This window comes from Citrus clementina, unplaced genomic scaffold, assembly GCF_000493195.1.
Source record: "Citrus clementina cultivar Clemenules unplaced genomic scaffold, Citrus_clementina_v1.0 scaffold_2, whole genome shotgun sequence".
NCBI classification, from domain to species: Eukaryota; Viridiplantae; Streptophyta; class Magnoliopsida; order Sapindales; family Rutaceae; genus Citrus; species Citrus x clementina.
Genome location: NW_006262688.1, coordinates 839,345 through 858,175, shown reverse-complemented (window position 1 = coordinate 858,175; position 18,831 = coordinate 839,345). Strand labels below are relative to the sequence as shown.

Here is an 18,831-nt window from a genome sequence, read left to right as displayed (position 1 = left end):
GGATGAGGTTACGAGGTTGGACGGTGGCCTACTAGATAGTCTCATTTCAGGCTATCCCATTAACCTCGGCTATGTTATTGTGCGGCACATGTTGAGTACTCCCGCGGTTAACTACCGCTTGCTTCCATATGGCAGTATCATTACTAAGCTACTGCGACGCTTTAAGGTGCCTCTTCTCGATACCGGTTATATAGAGACTAGACGGATTGGTCCCGAGGCCATGACTAGTATTGATTTTTCTAGGAAGAATGGAGAGTGGATAAAGACAAACAACTCTAAAAACCGGGATACATTGATTGCCCTAGAGGACGATCGGATGCTCAATGATGTCTATCCTCTCGATAAGCTTCCAGATTTTAGATTAGGAGCTCATCCTCATCCTCTGCGTCGCTGTTTTGTCCCTCGGCCTCCAGTTGACTCTGACTTTGAGGAGCGTGCGATGGATGCTGACATTCCCTCCTCTTCCGAGCCGCCTTTGGCTCCCGAGTAGCCTCCTGCTCCTGAGCCATCTGTTGTTCCTGAGCAGTCCTCTGCCTCTGAGCCACCTCCAGCTCCAGTTCAGCCCCCTACTTCAGACGTTGTGTAGTAGTTGATTGTTGATGTTCGCCGGATTTCGGAGCGCCAACAACTAATTCTCGATCGGTTGGACACCTTTTCCCGTGACCACCAGCAGCTACGTTCTGGTTTTTAGACCTTCCAGCAGCAGAGCATTATCAGCAGCTTGAGCTTATAGCTGGACAACGCACTCTTCTTCGCTATTTTGGTTATGATCTGGGGAGCACATCTTCTCCACCTCCATAGTTTCTGAGTTCTATTTTCGCACATACATTTCATATTTTGTTTGTTTGTGTGTTGCTATTTATATTTTTATATACACTGCTACCTCTATCTGATCCTGATGGATTTTGATGACATGTTTGTGTGATGTTCTTGATGTTGGATGACTTGATATTGGTTGATGAAATTGTTGGTTTATTGGTTAATGGAGTTGTTGGTTTGTTAGATGATGGAGTTGTTGTTAATATATTTTGGAAGTGTTTTTAATCTCATTTTGTATTAGTGGTTTTGCTCAATTTTAAGGGGAAACTCTGCCAAAATTTTCGCTCGCCACAACTGGGTATCTTCTTTAACGGCTTTCTGGTTTTCCTTTCTCTATTTTCTTTTTGATGATGAAGGGGGAGATAATTATGGAGAGATTTAAAATGATTTTTAAAAATGCTTTCTTGAGCAAAAATCTTTTTATTGGACATTTCTTAATTTGACCATACATTTAGGGGGAGCATATATTAAGGGGGAGCAAAATATTGAATGAAGTTTGTCATCATAAAAAAGGAGGAGATTGTTAACATGAATATGTTAATAATATTGATTTTGATGATAACAAACTTTAAATGGTTTTTGATGGAGCTATTCCTTAATAAACGAAAGCCTTATAATCATTCCAATCATGTTCAGAAAAGATGGACTTTCAAATTAGAAAATGATTCTCTACAAAATCTGGTTTAAAATGTGATTCTGGAAATAAACGGTGAACCGTTTTTTTTAAAACGGTGAACCGTTTTCTTTAAAACGGTTAACCGATTAAAACCAGAAAGCAACATATTGCCTAAGCTCCAACCGATTAAGAAAAATGGAAAACACAAAATGCTGGGAAGGTTACTGGAATTTAACGGTAAACCGTTTATTTAACCGGTTAACCGATAAAATCCAGAATTAAAGATTGTACTCTTCTGGCACCGTTTAACAAAACCGGATAAGGCTAAATTATTTTGCAGGTTACTGAAAATAAACAGTTAACCGTTTATTACAAACGGTTAACCGATAATTTTCAGAGAGGTCATTTCATGCAAATCCTTAATCGTTTAATGTAAACGGATAACTGATGTTCATCTTGCAGGTCTCTGGAATTTAACGGTGAAAGGTTAACTCTAAACGGCAAACCGTTTATTTGAAATTTGGCCCAACGGTAACTTTTGACCAGCCTAAACGGTGAACCGTTAATGGTTAACGGCGAACTGTTTTCGGGTAGACAGTTTGTAACGGCTAGTTTTTCAGCTCCAACTATAAATAAGCTCATTCAAATTCAAACAAGATTGATCACAACAAGACCATTGAGCTTATATTCGAGAATACAATCTTCATAGAGCTTTAAAAACACATTCTTGCTTCATCTATTCACACATTGGGCATTGATTTGTAATCTTAAATATTGTTTGAGGGAAGAACAATTTTCAATCTTTTACTTTGAGTGATTGTAAGTGTTGGGATACACTTGGGTTAAGAGATTGGAGATAATCTCTTGTTGTAAAGGTTCATTGACACCTTAGAAGTCAAGTGTAAGCATTTGAAGCCTTGGAGGCATGCTTAGTGAAATCCTCAAGCCCGGAAAACTTGGAGGCGTGGATGTAGGTGAGGTTGGCCGAACCACGTAAAAATCTTCATGTTTGAATCTCTCTTCCCTTATCTTTTTATATTGTTATTGATTTAAGTGTTTTTCCATTAAATTCATTTTAGATTTGGTTGATAATTTGTTTAGAATCAAATAATTTTTCAGAATCCTAATTCACCCCCCCTCTTGGGTTGCACACTTGTATTTCAAATAGCGTATCACACTTCAAGCATGTTGTAGACAATTCCTCAACTACTCAAATTATTCCTAAAGAACAATGACCTAGCTAGGAGCATAAGCAACTTACTTGCTTATATTTACTACATTTATAGGTGCATTTGTCATCTGTTGTAAATGAATTACCTTCTGCGCTTTATATTTAGAGAGGCCTGAGAATATAAACGAGACATACTTGACACTTTCTCAAAAAGATCATATCTTACCCCAATATGCATTTTTCTCTCTTCTAATGGAGGAAAACTTGTCTCATCAATGTAATAGTTTAAAAAAAGTGTAGTAAACACATAACCTATTAGGGGTTTAAAATACATAATAATTATTGGTGAGGTAAAACCAATAAAAATTATTATCGTTCTTTTTCAGAACAAATATAATATGTAGTTAAAGTTTGTATATCTACAGCAAAACAAATGTATGTTGAATTTCAGGATAAAAAGTATATAAACAAAGTAAATAAAATCAAATAGGTACCCTTAATTGATAAAGGTACTTCCATTAGGCAATTTGTTATTGATCCTTTAATCCTTCATCTTCAATCTTTTGTCTTTAAACTTTGCTAGCAATCTTAATATTTCATAAATATAGAAATATTATAGCCATCCTTATTTTTTGATGTGCAAGTTTTAATTTGATGGCAACTATGTAGCATACGTATAAAGATAGTTTTATTGAATAAACAGATAAAATAAAGAGTATAAGGGAATAGGATTCTTCCTATACTAGAGTACAGTATTGCTGATAACCTGTTTGTAGGTTTAATTGGAAAGTATTAGACATGCATGTAAATAATATAAATGTTAAGAAGTTAAAGAAATATAATGATATTAGCCAAGAAAATAGAGATAAAGCTTTGGGAGAGCTTAGATTGCGAATATCCTCTCTTTATAAAGGTAATGTGTGTTTCACATTAATAACTTTGGAAAGTAAATTGTAAAAACAATTATATGACTTGTGATATATGCATCACATTTACTGAAAAATATTGTGAATTGTGCATCACATTAATTAATTCACAAAAGTGTTATACATCCAATACTTTAAAATTCAAAGAGTGTGTTGTTAAGTTCACGACCAATTAATATATTTGATTGGTTATAAATAGCCATCACCATCTGTAATCACATATAATTTAAAATTTAATTGAAAAATGAAATAAAACACTTTGGATTGTGCCTAAACTCACAACAATTGAAATTTCTTTATCTTAGGTCTAGAAGAGAAAGCATTAACGCATTATTACTATCTTCAACTACACAAAGTAGTCCATCTATATTCTATCACCAATGGCTTAGCTGAAAAACCAATCTTCAATTATTTGAAAAACTGCTGTGAATAGGTAAAGACATTCAGCACTGATTTTTAAAAAATATAAATTTGTATTCCTTGAATAAATACAAAGGAAAAGAAATATTGTATACTGAAGTTGTCAGCGACTCAGCATAATGCATCAGTCCAAAGCAAAGCAGAAACAGCAACATTAGATTCTAATTAATAAAGTTCATATAAAACAGGATGGACTATTAAATAGAAGATGCTGAAGTGATGTCTTTTTCTTTACACCAAAACTGGCACTTAGCACCAAGACCACCGTACAGTATCTTCTAAAATTTATATTTTCTTTTAAAAATACATAATTAATTTCTTTCACCATTTTTTTTAGATTATTTCATTTATTATTACCCTGATTTTAAATATTTGAGATTTGAACTCTTTACACCAGAACTGCAAATTTTGTTTTAAATTCTTTTTTATATTTAAAAAATTACATTATACCAATATCTACAACAAATCTATCAGAATTGCAATCTCATATGGACCCAAAACGGTAAACTATCAAATATTTAGGAAAGTAAAAAAAATAACTACCATAATGCACATAAAAGAACTGAATAAGCTATTTGTATGGTTCCCAATTCTTGCATCATTTTAGCAAAGCAATTATCTGTTTATCATAGGTTGTTATTTTTTTCCTTCTGATAAGATCATAGGTTGTTAAACAGAAAGTATAAATAGAATAATATAATGCATTTTTTCACAATAGGACACATTGTTGACAGCAACTTGTAAAATGACACAGACAAAAACAAATGAATGTAGATTCACACAGTGACTCACGGGAACAATAAGAAAAGCGTAAGATTGACTTTAAAAGTTTTGTCGTGCTCAAAAAAAATCACGAGAAGCGTTGGATTGCCTTGCCTGGCCAGATGCTTTATTTCTATTTTTGAGCTCTTTTAATCTTTTTTGTAAGGGCATCACGCGGTAGAATTTGAGCTAATGAAAGCAGATTTTCGAGTTTATTTCAAAAGACCTCTAGACTGTCTATGGTAAGTTTTTTACATTGTAATATCTGTAGATATACCCATTAAAAAAAAAGAATAATGTATTGTAATGATGCTATCTCGACATATAACACCAGTAATGAATATGAAATTAACAGTTAGTTTAGTTTAGCACCATATTCACGAATCTGTTATTTCATTTGACTGAAGATTGAATTTTGAATACCATCAATCTTAATCAGATACTATGTGATGTTACAACAAAACTCGCAATATCTGCTCTTTTGAAAGAGAAAAGAATTAAGAAACCGTTTTATTATGTTCCAACAAAGGCATTCCGTATCCAATGCTTTTCAATCTTCAAGAATATATCGGTTTCTTCTTGCACCAAAAGCAATTCTCTGCATGATAACAGAAAGTGAAAATAATGATCACCCAGAAATTTTCCTATGAGGATAATACCAAATTTGACTGTGTTTCAACCTAAAGTAACTGACTCAGGTTTTTCACATACCGAGAATATCTGTGAGTAGGCCTTCACTCCAGTGAGGAAACGAAGATAAGTAGGCTTTGTTGATCCACTGGCAGCGATTGATCTGATTTTAGGGACAAGACACTCAGCAACCTGCAGTAACAAGAAAATCCGACAAACAATGAAGACACAAAGAGCAGAAGTAATACATTCTAGTTAATTTATCCAAAAAAATGTAGATAAGCACTGACTGCATGCACAAACATTTTACAATTGTGATCCCAGTCAAAACGACCCAATATTACTGCAGCTATGTCACTTATTTGATTGGGTTCAGAAATCTATGTGTCTAATGATCTATGATTCAGCACTAATCACATATTACGAATTGGCTTTAGTGTCACACAACAATCATCCAGTACAAAAAAATAGACATCATGATGACAATTGACTTCTTGTGTCTCTATATATGTTAAGCTGTTGAACAAAATATTACCACATCAGCTGGTTCTGCCAAAACATTAATGAAGAATTTGGCCTGCAACAAACCAAAAGTTTTATTTTCAGCTTGAAATCAGAAATAAAAGGATAATGACCAAAAAGAAACATATATTTACTGTACCTACCTGCTTTGTAGTAGCACCAGACATGAGAAGATCAGTTGTCACCATTCCTGGCTGAACAATAATTGATGAAAAATGAAAAATGAAAAATGAAAACGATTGCGTATCATGGTAAGGGGCATCTAAAACAGTTACCTTAGAACCCAAAGCTAACCCCAGCATGAAATAATTGAGGAATCTATTAGCGATCCTTCAAATCTCTGTAAAACTAAAGTTTCTCATGGGTGCACAACATGGAGTAGAAGCTAGTTACATCACACACAAGGCTGCCTAAAAGAAAGGTAGTTTGATATAATTCACAACCATGAATCATTTACAAAGTGGAGCCAAGGTAAAATAATCTTAGGATCAGTGTTTCATTCTTTGGTGTAGCAATTTGGCACCAGTTGCTGACCTACGACATAATCTTACCTTCTTACGGATGGTGGATATTAATGGTCGTTGAGTTTTAACTTGCAGCTGAAAGAAAGGTCAGGATGGCCTCAAAACGAATTTGAGCAAGAACATGTTAGATGAGCAGGTGATTGAAACCTGGAGGCTAAGTTACCAGTTTCAGAGACATGACTTTCACATCAAAAGGTAAGCATTTGTATAGATCTTTTAGCAGTAGTATTTCAATTTCCCATTATCAATACGATTTAGATCTATACTTTCAATTAGGATTGGATATATAAAATTTAAACATAGGGTAACTACTTAACCATAACAAAGCTTACCGACAAATTATGCACCACAACATTTTTAACATCTTGCATCTGCAATTCTGCCTGTGCAGAGGGAGAAGAAGAAGCAAAGAAATCAACATAATTTGCATTACATAATTAGATAACTACCATTAAACATAATCGTACCAATACAGTCACACATTTTCAAAGGCAAAAGAGAAAGCTCATGCAAAACAACAAAAAAGAAATCATAAAGAGAGATTTGAAAAGAAAATTTCCCTTTTTCAATTTTAAAAAAGGGAAAATAAAAAGAGAAACACCGCACATATAATTGCATTTAACTCCTCCCATATTCTGCCATCTGCAAATATACAATATGCCTCTATGGGAATACATTGTGAACTAGTAACTTGTTTGATGAAAGATAATACAATCCTAACCTAGTTGAAATCTATTACTTCCATCCCATTGCAGCTGTGACTTCAGTCCCAAACATAACCTTCAAATGGCGAGATTGCAACTCATGCGTGTATTAAATATGATCCATTAATTGCACACATGATATTTCATCCCAATGCAATGGACCAAAAATAGTAAAATAATGTGTAAAAATTAGGTACCACCAACCCGTCTCTATATGTATAAGATTGATGTTGGGATCAAGTTAATAATCTTTTGAGCCAATTCAAGTTAACTTTTTCTGAGTTTCCTTAAAACTTGGGTTGGACGAGCTATGATTTTATTCAAGCCAAGTTGGAACAGCAAAAAATGAAGTTTGTTTCCCTCAAATGGTGTGCAATGAAAGATGAGTAGCCCAAAATGTTTTAAATTACAAGTCAAGCTATGACATCCTAAATTATGATGAGAAAGCAAGTGCAATCTATTTTTTGAATATAAATAAATTTTTTTATCAGAAAAAAAAGTAGTGGTCCTAATAATAAGGCAGTATAGAGCATTAACCATCACATAAATCTTTGTTTTGGTCAAAGTGAGTGGTAAGCCACTCAGTTACAAGGGGTAACGCAACAGGACCTGTGCAATTGTGCCTGAAACTTCTGTGCTAATAACAATGAAACATATTCTACTCCAAATATCTAATTCGACAGAAGCTTTGCTTTGCATGTTCGATGCACATAAGAAGGGACAAGTTTTCTTCCGAAATTTATTTCCCTCAAATCTCTTTACACTATTTTAGCGCATTGAGCTGTAATGTCTATTGAAAATTAATACTGCTATACTGGTTATGGTCTCAGCATAGCTCTCACATAGTAGATTCCAAAAGCACATGAACATAGATAAACATTAACGGATAGCAACAGTTTCTTATCTTGTATAATTCAATAGCTTTGTAAATTATATAAAGAAAAGGAGCATTTACCTGTAATGACTTTGTCAAATGCACTACACTACGTTTAGTTGCCCCATATGCAGCAAATCTATGAAAAAAGATAAAAAAAGGAGAAAGAACTAAAAGACTATTTGTCAGATTATATACAGAGGTAAGGCTGTAAGAGTTTGTCGCATAAGTGGCCATTAATATTGTATATTGTCAAGGAAACAACATTCCACAACACAGCATGAATGTGATAAAGATTAGAATGATTTCAAGTATCATGTTTGCTGACATTTCAAAAAGCTGAAAACTACGGTAACTCAACTTAAGCAAGTGTGACACATCAGTCATTAAGCATCAAAGATTCAACAAAGAGATCTTTCAGTAGAACAAGGCAGTACTATGGCAATGGCACTGGCCAACTGGTGCTGGTCAAATTGTAAAGCTACGAAGTACTGATGGTAACGACAATGGAGACAGCATAGCAGTGAATATGGTGGTAAAAGGAAGTGCAATTTCCAACAGATCTTGTCCCTCATCCACTACAAGTTGGTATTGAAAGACATTGACCCATCCCTAGTCTCCCCTTAAAGTTGGCATTGTCCAGTCAGGACTGTTATGAATTGGCTCGGACTTGAACCCTAAAATGATCCCCAATCTGGAGTAACCTACATATCACCACTGTTTTCATATATGCTTTACTGCAAGTGTCAGTAGTGCTACAAATGCTGGATGCACGAGGCTTTTACACAAGAGCCCGTCAATACATGTATTTTGGTAAGAAACATAAATTGTAGTGATGAGAAAGTAAATACAAGAAGTAGACAGGAGGAAATCCACTAGGGATATCAATCAAGAGTGTATTGAAGTCTGTTTAAGAAGACAGCTCTTGACCTAATATAGAAAGAGAAGCATCAGAAATATATGTATGATAGCAAGCATAAATCCTGTCATAAATCCATATCCCATTAATGTACTACGAGTCAAGCAATACCTTGGGGTGGGTCTTCCATCAGAACCTGCTCCATCAATGTTGAAAATATGACCCCCTCGAGGTTGTTCCCGCATCATTTTCATAGCCTAATTAATAGCTAAGCATCAGGATAAGCCTGAAAGTTCCACCAAAAAAGAAAGAAGGTACTTACCTCTCGACAACAAATCATTAGACCAAGAGAGTTTGTAGTGATAACTTCACTGCATAAACAGTACAAAAAATACACAACTGTAAGGATGTCTGCAAAGAGGCAAAGAAGTTTATGCTCCACAAAATTAGCAGTAGTAGTAATAATAATAATAATTAAAAAAAGAGAGTAAGAATGGTTCTTAAATGCGTACATCAGATCTTCATCTGAAGTTTCTGCTAAGGGTTTATAACTATATGCATTTGATCCTGCATTATTAATCTGCACCATTCTCCACTTAGGGTAAGAGAGTAATAGCAGAAACAAACTGCTGGAAATTGGAAATGAGCAGATCACAGATTTATTAAATTCAAAAGCAAAAAAGGTCATCTTGAAACTGATTAAACTCCACTTAAATTAAAAGCATACATGATGCATGTGTATGTGTGTCTACATGCCTTTTTTTTGTTAATCAAACCTTTGGGACTTGATACAGCACCCAGTCATACGAAAAAAAAAAATGTTGTCAGAAAGGTAAAAGTTCTAGCATCAATTAGACATTTGTAAAAACTAAAATGTTTTTTTTATGAAAATTCTGCAAATCAGAAAATGAGACTTCAACCTGCAAATTCTTGTTATGTAGGATATAAAATAGTATCCAGATGACCGAAGATCAGTGAAGTTTTGGGTCTCTCATCTTTTATCAGTTCAGATAAAGAGATAAATGAAGTATCTTTTATGCTTAAGGTGATCCAAAAAAGTAGATTGTTCAGTCAAATTTCTCAAGGAAAAAAAATACTAGTTATTTACAAGAGGGAAATTATCATTGCACCACCTTTATTTTGCCTTATGTTCATCCAACCACTACAAAATTCTAACATGTACTTTGCACTACCTTTCTTTTCACATTTGTATCAACTAGCCACTTTTGCATTAACACTATTAAATCATTTTAATAAAATGACAATTTTACCCCCAAATAAATTAAAAGACCATTTTATTTTATAAAAATTTTAAAAAATAAAAAAAATATAATGATAAAAATATCCCTAAATTTAATAAAAATAAATCCCAAAGTTAGAATTTTTATTTTTAATATAAAATTATAATTATAAAAATAATTACAAAATTTTGGGATTTAATACAAATCCCCTAAATTATTAAAATTTTAGGATTTATTCTTTTAAGAAATAAATTCGGTTATTTTAATAAAATTTTACAAAATTATAATTTTTTAATAAATAAATTCATTTATTTTTATTAAAATTTTTTAAAATTATAATTTTTAATAAAAATAATTATTAAAATTTTGTAAAATCTAAATTTAATAAAAATTAGAGGTGTTTAATATAAAATTATAATTATAAAAATAATTACAAAATTTTGGGATTTAATAAAAATCCCCTAAATCATTAAAATTTTAGGATTTATTCTTTTAAGAAATAGATTCAGTTATTTTAATAAAATTTTACAAAATTATAATTTTTTAATAAATAAATTCATTTATTTTTATTAAAATTTTGTAAAATTATAATTTTTAATAAAAATAATTATTAAAATTTTGTAAAATCTAAATTTAATAAAAATCAGTTGAACGCCTCTATTTGAGATTTATTTTTTATTAAATTTAGAGATATTTTTATGATTATAATTTTTAATTTTAAGATTTTTTATAAGATAAAATAGTCTTTTAATTTATTTGGGGGTAAAATTGTTATTTTATTAAAATTATTTAATAGTGTTAATGCAAAAGTGGCTAGTTGATACAAATGTGAAAAGAAAGGTGGTGCAAAGTACATGTTAAAATTTTGTAGTGGTTAGATGAATATAAGGCAAAAGAAAAGTGGTGCAATGATAATTTCTCTCTAAAAGAATATCCAAAATCTTGGAAAAAAAAAAAAATTGATCAACTCAGCATAAGTTTATTTGGTAACAATGTCATCACATAGTTAAACACAATTTAACCAGCTTAAGACTAATTCTATCTAATTAGATACTGAAAATATATATTCCAGATAGATATTTCTTCAACTAAATCACTCAGAAATCATAGAATAAATATCAGGATGAAGAGTGAAGATCTGACATAAATACCCAAATATCAACATATTTCAAGTTCTTTTGTGCGAACGCAACTAAATCTGCCACTTCATTCCCTTCGCTAACATCACATTTTGTACCCTGTAAAGAAACTAAAGTTCAGAACCTGCTGCAACGCGCTTGCAATCTGTTTTGGGGGAAATAAGCAACTAAACAAATATATATGCACATCATAATTGCTATATTACTCATCTTATGGTACATAACCCGCACAATCACACAGGCAAACCGCATGGTTTGGATTTTATGCATAATGCCTTGATAATGCTGCACTATGTTGCCATGTCACACACCCCTAAGACAACCCAATAAAGCAGTTCGGTACATAGATATTAAATAAGAGCTGTGAATACTTATATATAATGTTATAAGGAGTGGAAACAAGTCTTGAAGGGAGGTACCCACACATGTTGCTCCCCAAATTCTTCTCTCAGACTCTGAACAGCTGAGTCCACTCTCTCTGCTGTCAAAAGAGCAAAATTTAAGCATATAACGTTAGCTATTCAGAGTCTCAATTTCAAGTTTACTTTTAAGTTAGGTCTCCTTTTGAATCATGTTATTTTACCAGTAAAAAGTAAAACAGCAATCACACTGGAGGAGAGAAACGCATGAAGAAACTTGACTCAAAGCATAGAAAAGAGAACACTAGTAAAACAAAAGATTTACACAATACACCCACCATATAGAAATATTCACCGAAGAGATGTAGTGAGTCACTGTATCATGGATTTTTAAAAGATGACAACCGGAAACGTACTTGAGGGAGTACAAAACCTCAAACCAAAATCTTCACATGGCTGAGTATATCCCAAAGCTGAACCACAATAAGAGTTAAATGTGAACCACAATTAAGTAGTTCTACAAAAGTACACTCACCAAAAGGAAAACCCATACTTTGGGTATAAAGATTGGATTCTTAGATCACCAGATCCTAAAAAGATATCCATTTTAATAGGGATCCTTAACCAAATTCCTTCTCCTAGTAGGAAATTATTTCCTTTCCCATCAAGTACATCTGAACGTGGCCTGTGGCCCAGTCCTACAGTATAGAGAACAGATTGAGGCTGCAAGTTCAGTCACATTTGAACACATGAATCCTTCAAGTAAACTGAAGTAAGAATTATCCTTAACTCCAAGTCCTTGTTGAAATACATCAAGATAACGAACTGCGTTCTTGAGCATATTATAGAAGATACCTTCTAGAATGATATTTTTCAACAAATTCTGGGTATCCAAGTGCTAGCCATTGCTGCCACTTTTCACTTTCCTACACCTTGAAAAACAGAAGTTTTAAGGGAGGGCAGCAGAAAGTGAGGATTTTCAAGGACTGACTACTTCTATTGCTTCTCTAGTGCTCAAGCATCCCTTCATTCAAAGCCCACTCTAAGATAAAACTAAGGGAGCATTTGTTTTCTCTTTTTTTTTTTAACTTAATTGATTTAATTTTAATTAATTAAGTCATTAAATCTATTTGTTTTTTAACATTATGAAAATTTTCAATCATTAAGTTATTAAGTCAATTTTTTAGCTTTTTGCTTAATCTAAAATGTATACACGACATCATTAAAAGATATTCACTAAAATATCCTTATCTAATTAATTTACTTTCATCCTAACCTAAATAAAACTTACTAATTAGCATTATTATATATCTCCATAACTTGTGATAATATCGTGGTAGATTATTATCATCGTCGTCATCATCATCATCTTCTTTTAATATTCTTTAAAGTAGCATTATTTATTTTTACATTTTTTTATGAATATTTTTCATTTGCATCATAAACAACAATAAAATTGATTAACAAGTTCTAATTTAGTATATCAAAGAGTTGTATTCACTTGAACATAATTTGTGCTATGATAAAATACTATTTTATTATGTTCGTTAAGATGTTTATTATTTATTTAACATTTAAAATTTGTAAGGGTACAAAAGTAAAATTACTAGCTTTAAATTTTTTTAAGTTGAAAAAAAACTTAGTACTTACTATCATTTATTTAGACAAAAAAAAAAGTCATTTAGATTCAAACATTTAACTCTATTCAGAATTCAAAGTAATTCATGTCTATTTAGATTTCAAAAAAAAAAAAAAAAGGGCCACCTAAGAGTTCAATCATTTACTTTATTACTGTCCTCAACCAAAAACATGATTTAATTTAGATCCATGGAAGCTGCTTACAAAGTTGCAATAATCACATCAGATATCGATAATAATTTCGTGAACACTATTTCTCCAGTAAGTTCACTTTTTTCAATTGTTTACCAAGTTCACCAATACCCAAATAGTACCCTGCATAATCATTTTACCACTTAAGCCAACATGAACTACATTGAGATAAGCAAGCAAATAGAAGTCGAACATGTGAGCAACTTTTCCTCACAGAATGTTTTATGTAAAGACAAGTATACTATAAGTCAGAAATAAACACACACACACACACACACACACGGAGTCCATACCTGATCTTGAGCAAATTATGACATTGTCACCAGCTTTTAGAAATTCTTTAGCCAATGCATATCCAATTCCTGAAATTACAAAAGTAAAAGGGAAAAATGGGTTTCATAAAGAGAATCAGATATTAAAAAGAAAAAAACTAAATTTCTTCAGCAACAAAATTCCAAAGGTGCTTCGGGACAATTGATACTTTGTTCCTAGTCATGGCCAAAGTTAATGAAAAAATAGAACATGACTGCAATGAGCTTGATATTCTAAGTAGAAATACCACTTTCTAGTAGTAAAACAATACTACTACTAGATATGGGCAAACTTTTGTGGCACAGAGCCTTAACCCTGTACAGAGAAAAAGATGGTTGTGCAAATTGACATAGAACATTCCAAATTGATAAAACAAAAAATCAAACTGAAACGCCAAATTTCTAAAATAAAGAACGACAGAAACATAAATATCATATATCCACACTGAAAGAATCATTTAATTCAAGATTTTCCTTTTTCACCAAGCACATACAAAATCTACAATCTATAGAAGTCTAGATTGGTATACGTGCCTGCAATTTTAACATGATTTCTGCTCCACTTCAGTTATTTCCTAATTAATTAATACCCCATTATTAGTTTATTGATAAATTATAACAAATACAACCAACATAAGCATAAAAACAGTCAAGAATCCATTTCGAAATTCATATTCCACAGTCGAAAGCAACATTTAATTTATACAAGAATGGAGTAAAATTGACTCAGCAATCAACTAAAGTTAAAGCAAGCTAGGATTCGAAAAGGAATATTAAGAACTCAAAATTATTAATAAAAGAGGGAAACCTTTGGTAGAACCAGTAATCAAGACATTGTAGGGAGGGAGCATTGGCTCTCTTTTGACAGAAGAAGAAGAAGAAGAAGAAGAAGAAGAATCGGCCCTAATAATTGGAGAATGATAAGATTTGCTAGCTCTTAGACTAAAGCAGTTTCGTCGGAAGCGAACGGTCGAGGAACCGTAACGGCAATGTGGTATAGGCAGAGAGGTGAAAATCAGTTGATGATTTTTGGAGGAGAAGTCGATGATGCTGCAATTGATAGCAGCATTACTGGCCATGGCTTCTTGCTAACTTAATTCTATTGCAAACCAACGCCACTAGAACAATTGGATATACGAAAGTTAAAACGCATTTTGACACGTAGCAACATGAAAAAATATTTGGTTTATTTTTACATACCTCCCCTGAGATTTCATGTAATAACAATTTAATAGAAAGTATGACAATATTTTTATATCTATCCTCTTCTGTTAGTATAAAATTATGTATAATATCAGTATACAAGGCTAAAATCATAAAAGTTCATTTAAAATTCAAAAAAACTTAAAAAGTTAACTGTACTAGCATTGGTATGTGCAAAATACATGCTGCAAAAGTGTAAATCTTATGTTCAAATTAGTGGTTTTTAAGTTTTTGCTCACACAAAATTCATTATCTCCAATTAGTGGTTTTCCAATTCATTATATGAAAAAAAAATCCCTTCACAAAAGTGTAAATCTTTTTGCTCACACAAAATTCATCCCTCAATAGCATAAGTGTGAAAATAAGCAAGTATTATCGAGCTTGAGGATCAAGATTCATCACCATTTTGAACTTACCCATGAACAAGACAAGCTTGGGTGGTGATAGAAGACTGCCAACGAGCGAGTATAGACGACGACGTGGTTCCACGACTGGCATTGGAGCTGCGAAGAGATTAGTTAAAACGGCGAAACCGTGGCCAATCGAAGCGGCGATTCTACGGCTTTTCACGGCTTTGATCGGTGGCTTTCCGGAGGCTTTTCGGCGGCAAGGACAACATGGAGATGACCAACGGCTCAAGGGCTTCCAATCGGTACCAAGCTCGACCGAAATGGTGGCTCGAAACGGGAAATCCAACCGGGTCACGGTCGCGGGTCGGGTTAGATCCGATTCTTTTTCTTCTCTCTCCCCGTGAGCTTCTCTCTTTTCCTTTTTTTTTTCTCTCTTTATAAAGGTTTGGGCAAAAGTAAAAAAAAAATAGGGTGTGGGTGTTTGTACTCGAAATTCACTTGTAGTCATGCCCGAAAGATTGGAAAAATTGGTGTTGCCATGTTGTGGATGTTTGTTGTAAAAGATTATGGGTTTCAATGTATGTTAAATTTATAGAAAAATTAAATTTTATATTAATTGATTTAATTTTATTTCACTAGAATTGCTGGACGAAAAGGGAAGAAATATATTTCCCACAAGAATCGATGAAAAGTAAAAGTAATGTACTTTCAAACAGTGATTCGTATTTTTCCCAAACAAAAATATCCAAATGGCAAGGTACAGCTGACACGTTTACTCCTTGACTTTTGCACTCCCATTTTCATGTGCAATGGATAATGAGCGAGAGATTTGGAGGAGAAAGGGAATCTCTGCCCTTCACATGACAACAAGAACAATTTTTTTTCCTTTTCTAATTAGAGTTATTTTTTTAGCCTTGAAACTTGAAAGGGTATTTTTGTCATTTTATCAATCTACAAACAGTCAACCAACGAAAATACTAACGACGGGGGAGGGATGTACAAATACAGTCATATTTTTTATTAAACTGTTATTACGTAAAATCTTAGAAGAGGTATGTAAAAATAACCCAAAAATATTTAGATATCAAATTCTTCCGCAGCTAGAGTCTTTGTGAAAGGGCATTACAGTAATTGTACAGTAAACAAAACCCGACCCAAAACTTGCGACGAGCTGGGATTGTTCAAAGAGCAAAACTAAAAGGATAACTAAAACCCTAAATCGTTAAATCAGTGAAAACAAAATACCAAAAATACAGTAGAAATGCTTTCTTTCTCTTCACTCCGCAAAGCTACATCTCTACTCCGATACAATGGCGCATTCAATCGTCCACTCTCAGCTGATTTTGCAGGTATTTTTTAACCTTTGTTCTGTACAAATTTTGTGGTTTTACTCTTTCTGTTTCTGCTGCAAAGCTGTGGGCAAATGATGTCGATTCATTGGAAATTTTCATTTTTGATTAACAATGACACTGAACCTATGTTTTATTGGTTTTTTTAAAAAATTTTTTAGTGCCAATTTCACTTTTACCCCGTTGTATATGTTAAACTCTAGCCGACTTAGGATTCAACGAGATATGCCATTTCTGCATTAAGGTTTAAAACTTGACAAATATTTGTGGAGTATGTTGAATGCCCATTTGAATTTCGGTTGGGCAAATTTTGATAAATCTTTTCGTTGTTAATGTATAAATATGTTTTTTTAAATACTCTGTAGGTTATTTCGAGAATGAGAAACGTCATTTTTGTTCTTCCTGGAATGTTGCAAGAGGGGAGAGTGGCAGAAGTTTGCCGCGAGTTTTGGGCAATTTGGGTATGAATTTATGTGCAGTGAGTGTGGAACAAAATGTTGCTGCTCCATATGCTTTAGGTTTCAGGAATTTCATTCATTCCACAGGCCAGGGGGATGATGAAACAGGAAGGAGTTCCAGGCCCATGGACTTTGTGAGGGGAATAGTAGAGGAAGATGAAAAGAGATTCACGGGACCTTCTCAATTTGGTCAATTTCCTCGCTATAATGTTGAGCACAGTTCCGAGTTTGTCCACATAAAGCTGATGCGTAATAACACCTTTGTTACTGTGACGGATTCTAAAGGAAACAAAAGGATTGGAGCCTCTTCTGGATGTTTGCCTGAACTGAAAGGGGGGCCAAAAATGTCTCGTTATGCTGCCGAAGCAACTGCAGAACATGTTGGGCGTCTGGCAAGGAACATGGGTTTAAAATCTGTAGTAGTGAGGGTGAAAGGGTTCACTTACTTTAAGAAGAAAAGGCAAGCAATCATGAGCTTCAGAGAGGGATTTGCTAATTCTCGAGATCAGAATCCTATTGTATATATTGAAGACACAACTCGTCGCCCGCACAATGGGTGCCGACTCCCAAAGAAACGCCGTATTTAAATAATGGCTAGCCAGTTTTGATATTTTTCACCATAGAAAGGAACTTTTATTGATGATTATCTGAATAATTGCTAGCCAGCTTTGACATTACCCAGTTTGCTTTTTACTCTTTGTTTGTAGATGATTATCTGAATTCATAATCTTGTTCTGAGATGTGAGAATGTAGGTAATGATTATTATATCTTTGTACTGAATTCTAATTTTGTTCGCATATTTTGTATCCAAAATTTTCTTTTAAATTTTTTTTCACCATTATGCTCTGCATCCTTTGACTTGTTATTGCCTTGTTTTAGGAATTATCTATCCTGTTGTTCAGGGCGAAACTGGGTTGTTATTATCTGCCTGAAGACTATGATCAAGGTGCTGGTTATAACAGTTTCATTGATGGCTGAAGTGTAGAGTCGTTTATTAAAATTAATTTCTATGATCCATTATTATTTTATGGTTTCTCTTCTAAATACCCCTGGAAAATAAGCTCTTTATGGTTAGGCGTTTGAAGTTATTTTTACCCTACACCACCAAATGCATCCTTAAGGTTTAAAATTCACTGCGTGAGATATATAAACACATAAATAAATGTTATATATCTGGATGAAAAAACTTTCAATTTGCTGCGGTGGATCCACCATCATCCTTCTTCATCCTTCAATTAACAGTAAATTGAAACAAAAATTTAAGGCCTGTTTTGTTGGTGAGATAATGTGTGCAATAGAAGCTACAATACAGCTGCCATGGCTGCGCTATGGCAGTTACCAACTGTCCCAGCAGTTGGGCTATGGCAGTTTACATGTGGTTTATTGAAAATTATTAGGTTGGGCCATAAATAATTTAAATTTTGGAAAAAATTGGAGTGTGTTTGACACACTATATGGTATTAGTTATAGGGTGTGTTTGGTGCATGGGATTGTGTGGTATTATAACACTATTTACATTAGTTTATTACCAAGGAGATGTTTGGCAAAATTTGAGACCTCATTATGGTGCATTAATGCACCGTAATGAGGCATTTCCCTCGAGTTTGCGTAATGCGGTGGCTTTTGCCTCAATTGAGGCAAATTTATTTTATTAAAATATTATAAAAATAAATTATTTTATTCATTATATTAGTTGCTTTAAACGCTATTAAAAGAGATGAATCGCCCATCTCTAAGGACAGCAAGGATAGAAGTATCCAAGC

At 33.2% G+C, this 18,831-nt stretch overlaps 2 protein-coding genes across 3 annotated transcripts; one reads left to right on the top strand and one right to left on the bottom strand.

Annotated features, from left to right (window-relative positions):
• Positions 1–5,090: 5,090 nt before the first annotated feature.
• LOC18051813 (chlorophyll(ide) b reductase NOL, chloroplastic) lies at positions 5,091–14,817 on the bottom strand. 2 transcript variants are annotated; one of them, XM_024191432.1, is made up of 13 exons: positions 14,516–14,817; positions 13,690–13,758; positions 11,627–11,688; positions 11,220–11,306; positions 9,340–9,407; positions 9,150–9,198; positions 8,999–9,084; positions 8,050–8,107; positions 6,723–6,773; positions 6,010–6,060; positions 5,880–5,921; positions 5,426–5,536; positions 5,091–5,312 (listed from the first exon to the last, which is right to left on the bottom strand). In XM_024191432.1, the coding sequence occupies exons 1-13, from the start codon at positions 14,784–14,786 to the stop codon at positions 5,265–5,267; spliced, it is 1,053 nt and encodes a 350-aa protein (XP_024047200.1). In that variant the 5' UTR covers positions 14,787–14,817; the 3' UTR covers positions 5,091–5,264. The 2 variants fall into 2 exon arrangements, with proteins under 2 accessions (XP_024047200.1, XP_024047202.1); XM_024191434.1 differs by having other exon boundaries at positions 11,627–11,685.
• Positions 14,818–16,374: 1,557 nt separating this feature from the next.
• On the top strand, positions 16,375–17,848 carry LOC18051812 (probable ribosomal protein S11, mitochondrial). Its single transcript, XM_006445618.2, has 2 exons — positions 16,375–16,609; positions 16,975–17,848. The coding sequence occupies exons 1-2, from the start codon at positions 16,522–16,524 to the stop codon at positions 17,652–17,654; spliced, it is 768 nt and encodes a 255-aa protein (XP_006445681.1). The 5' UTR covers positions 16,375–16,521; the 3' UTR covers positions 17,655–17,848.
• The last annotated feature ends 983 nt before the right edge of the window (positions 17,849–18,831 follow it).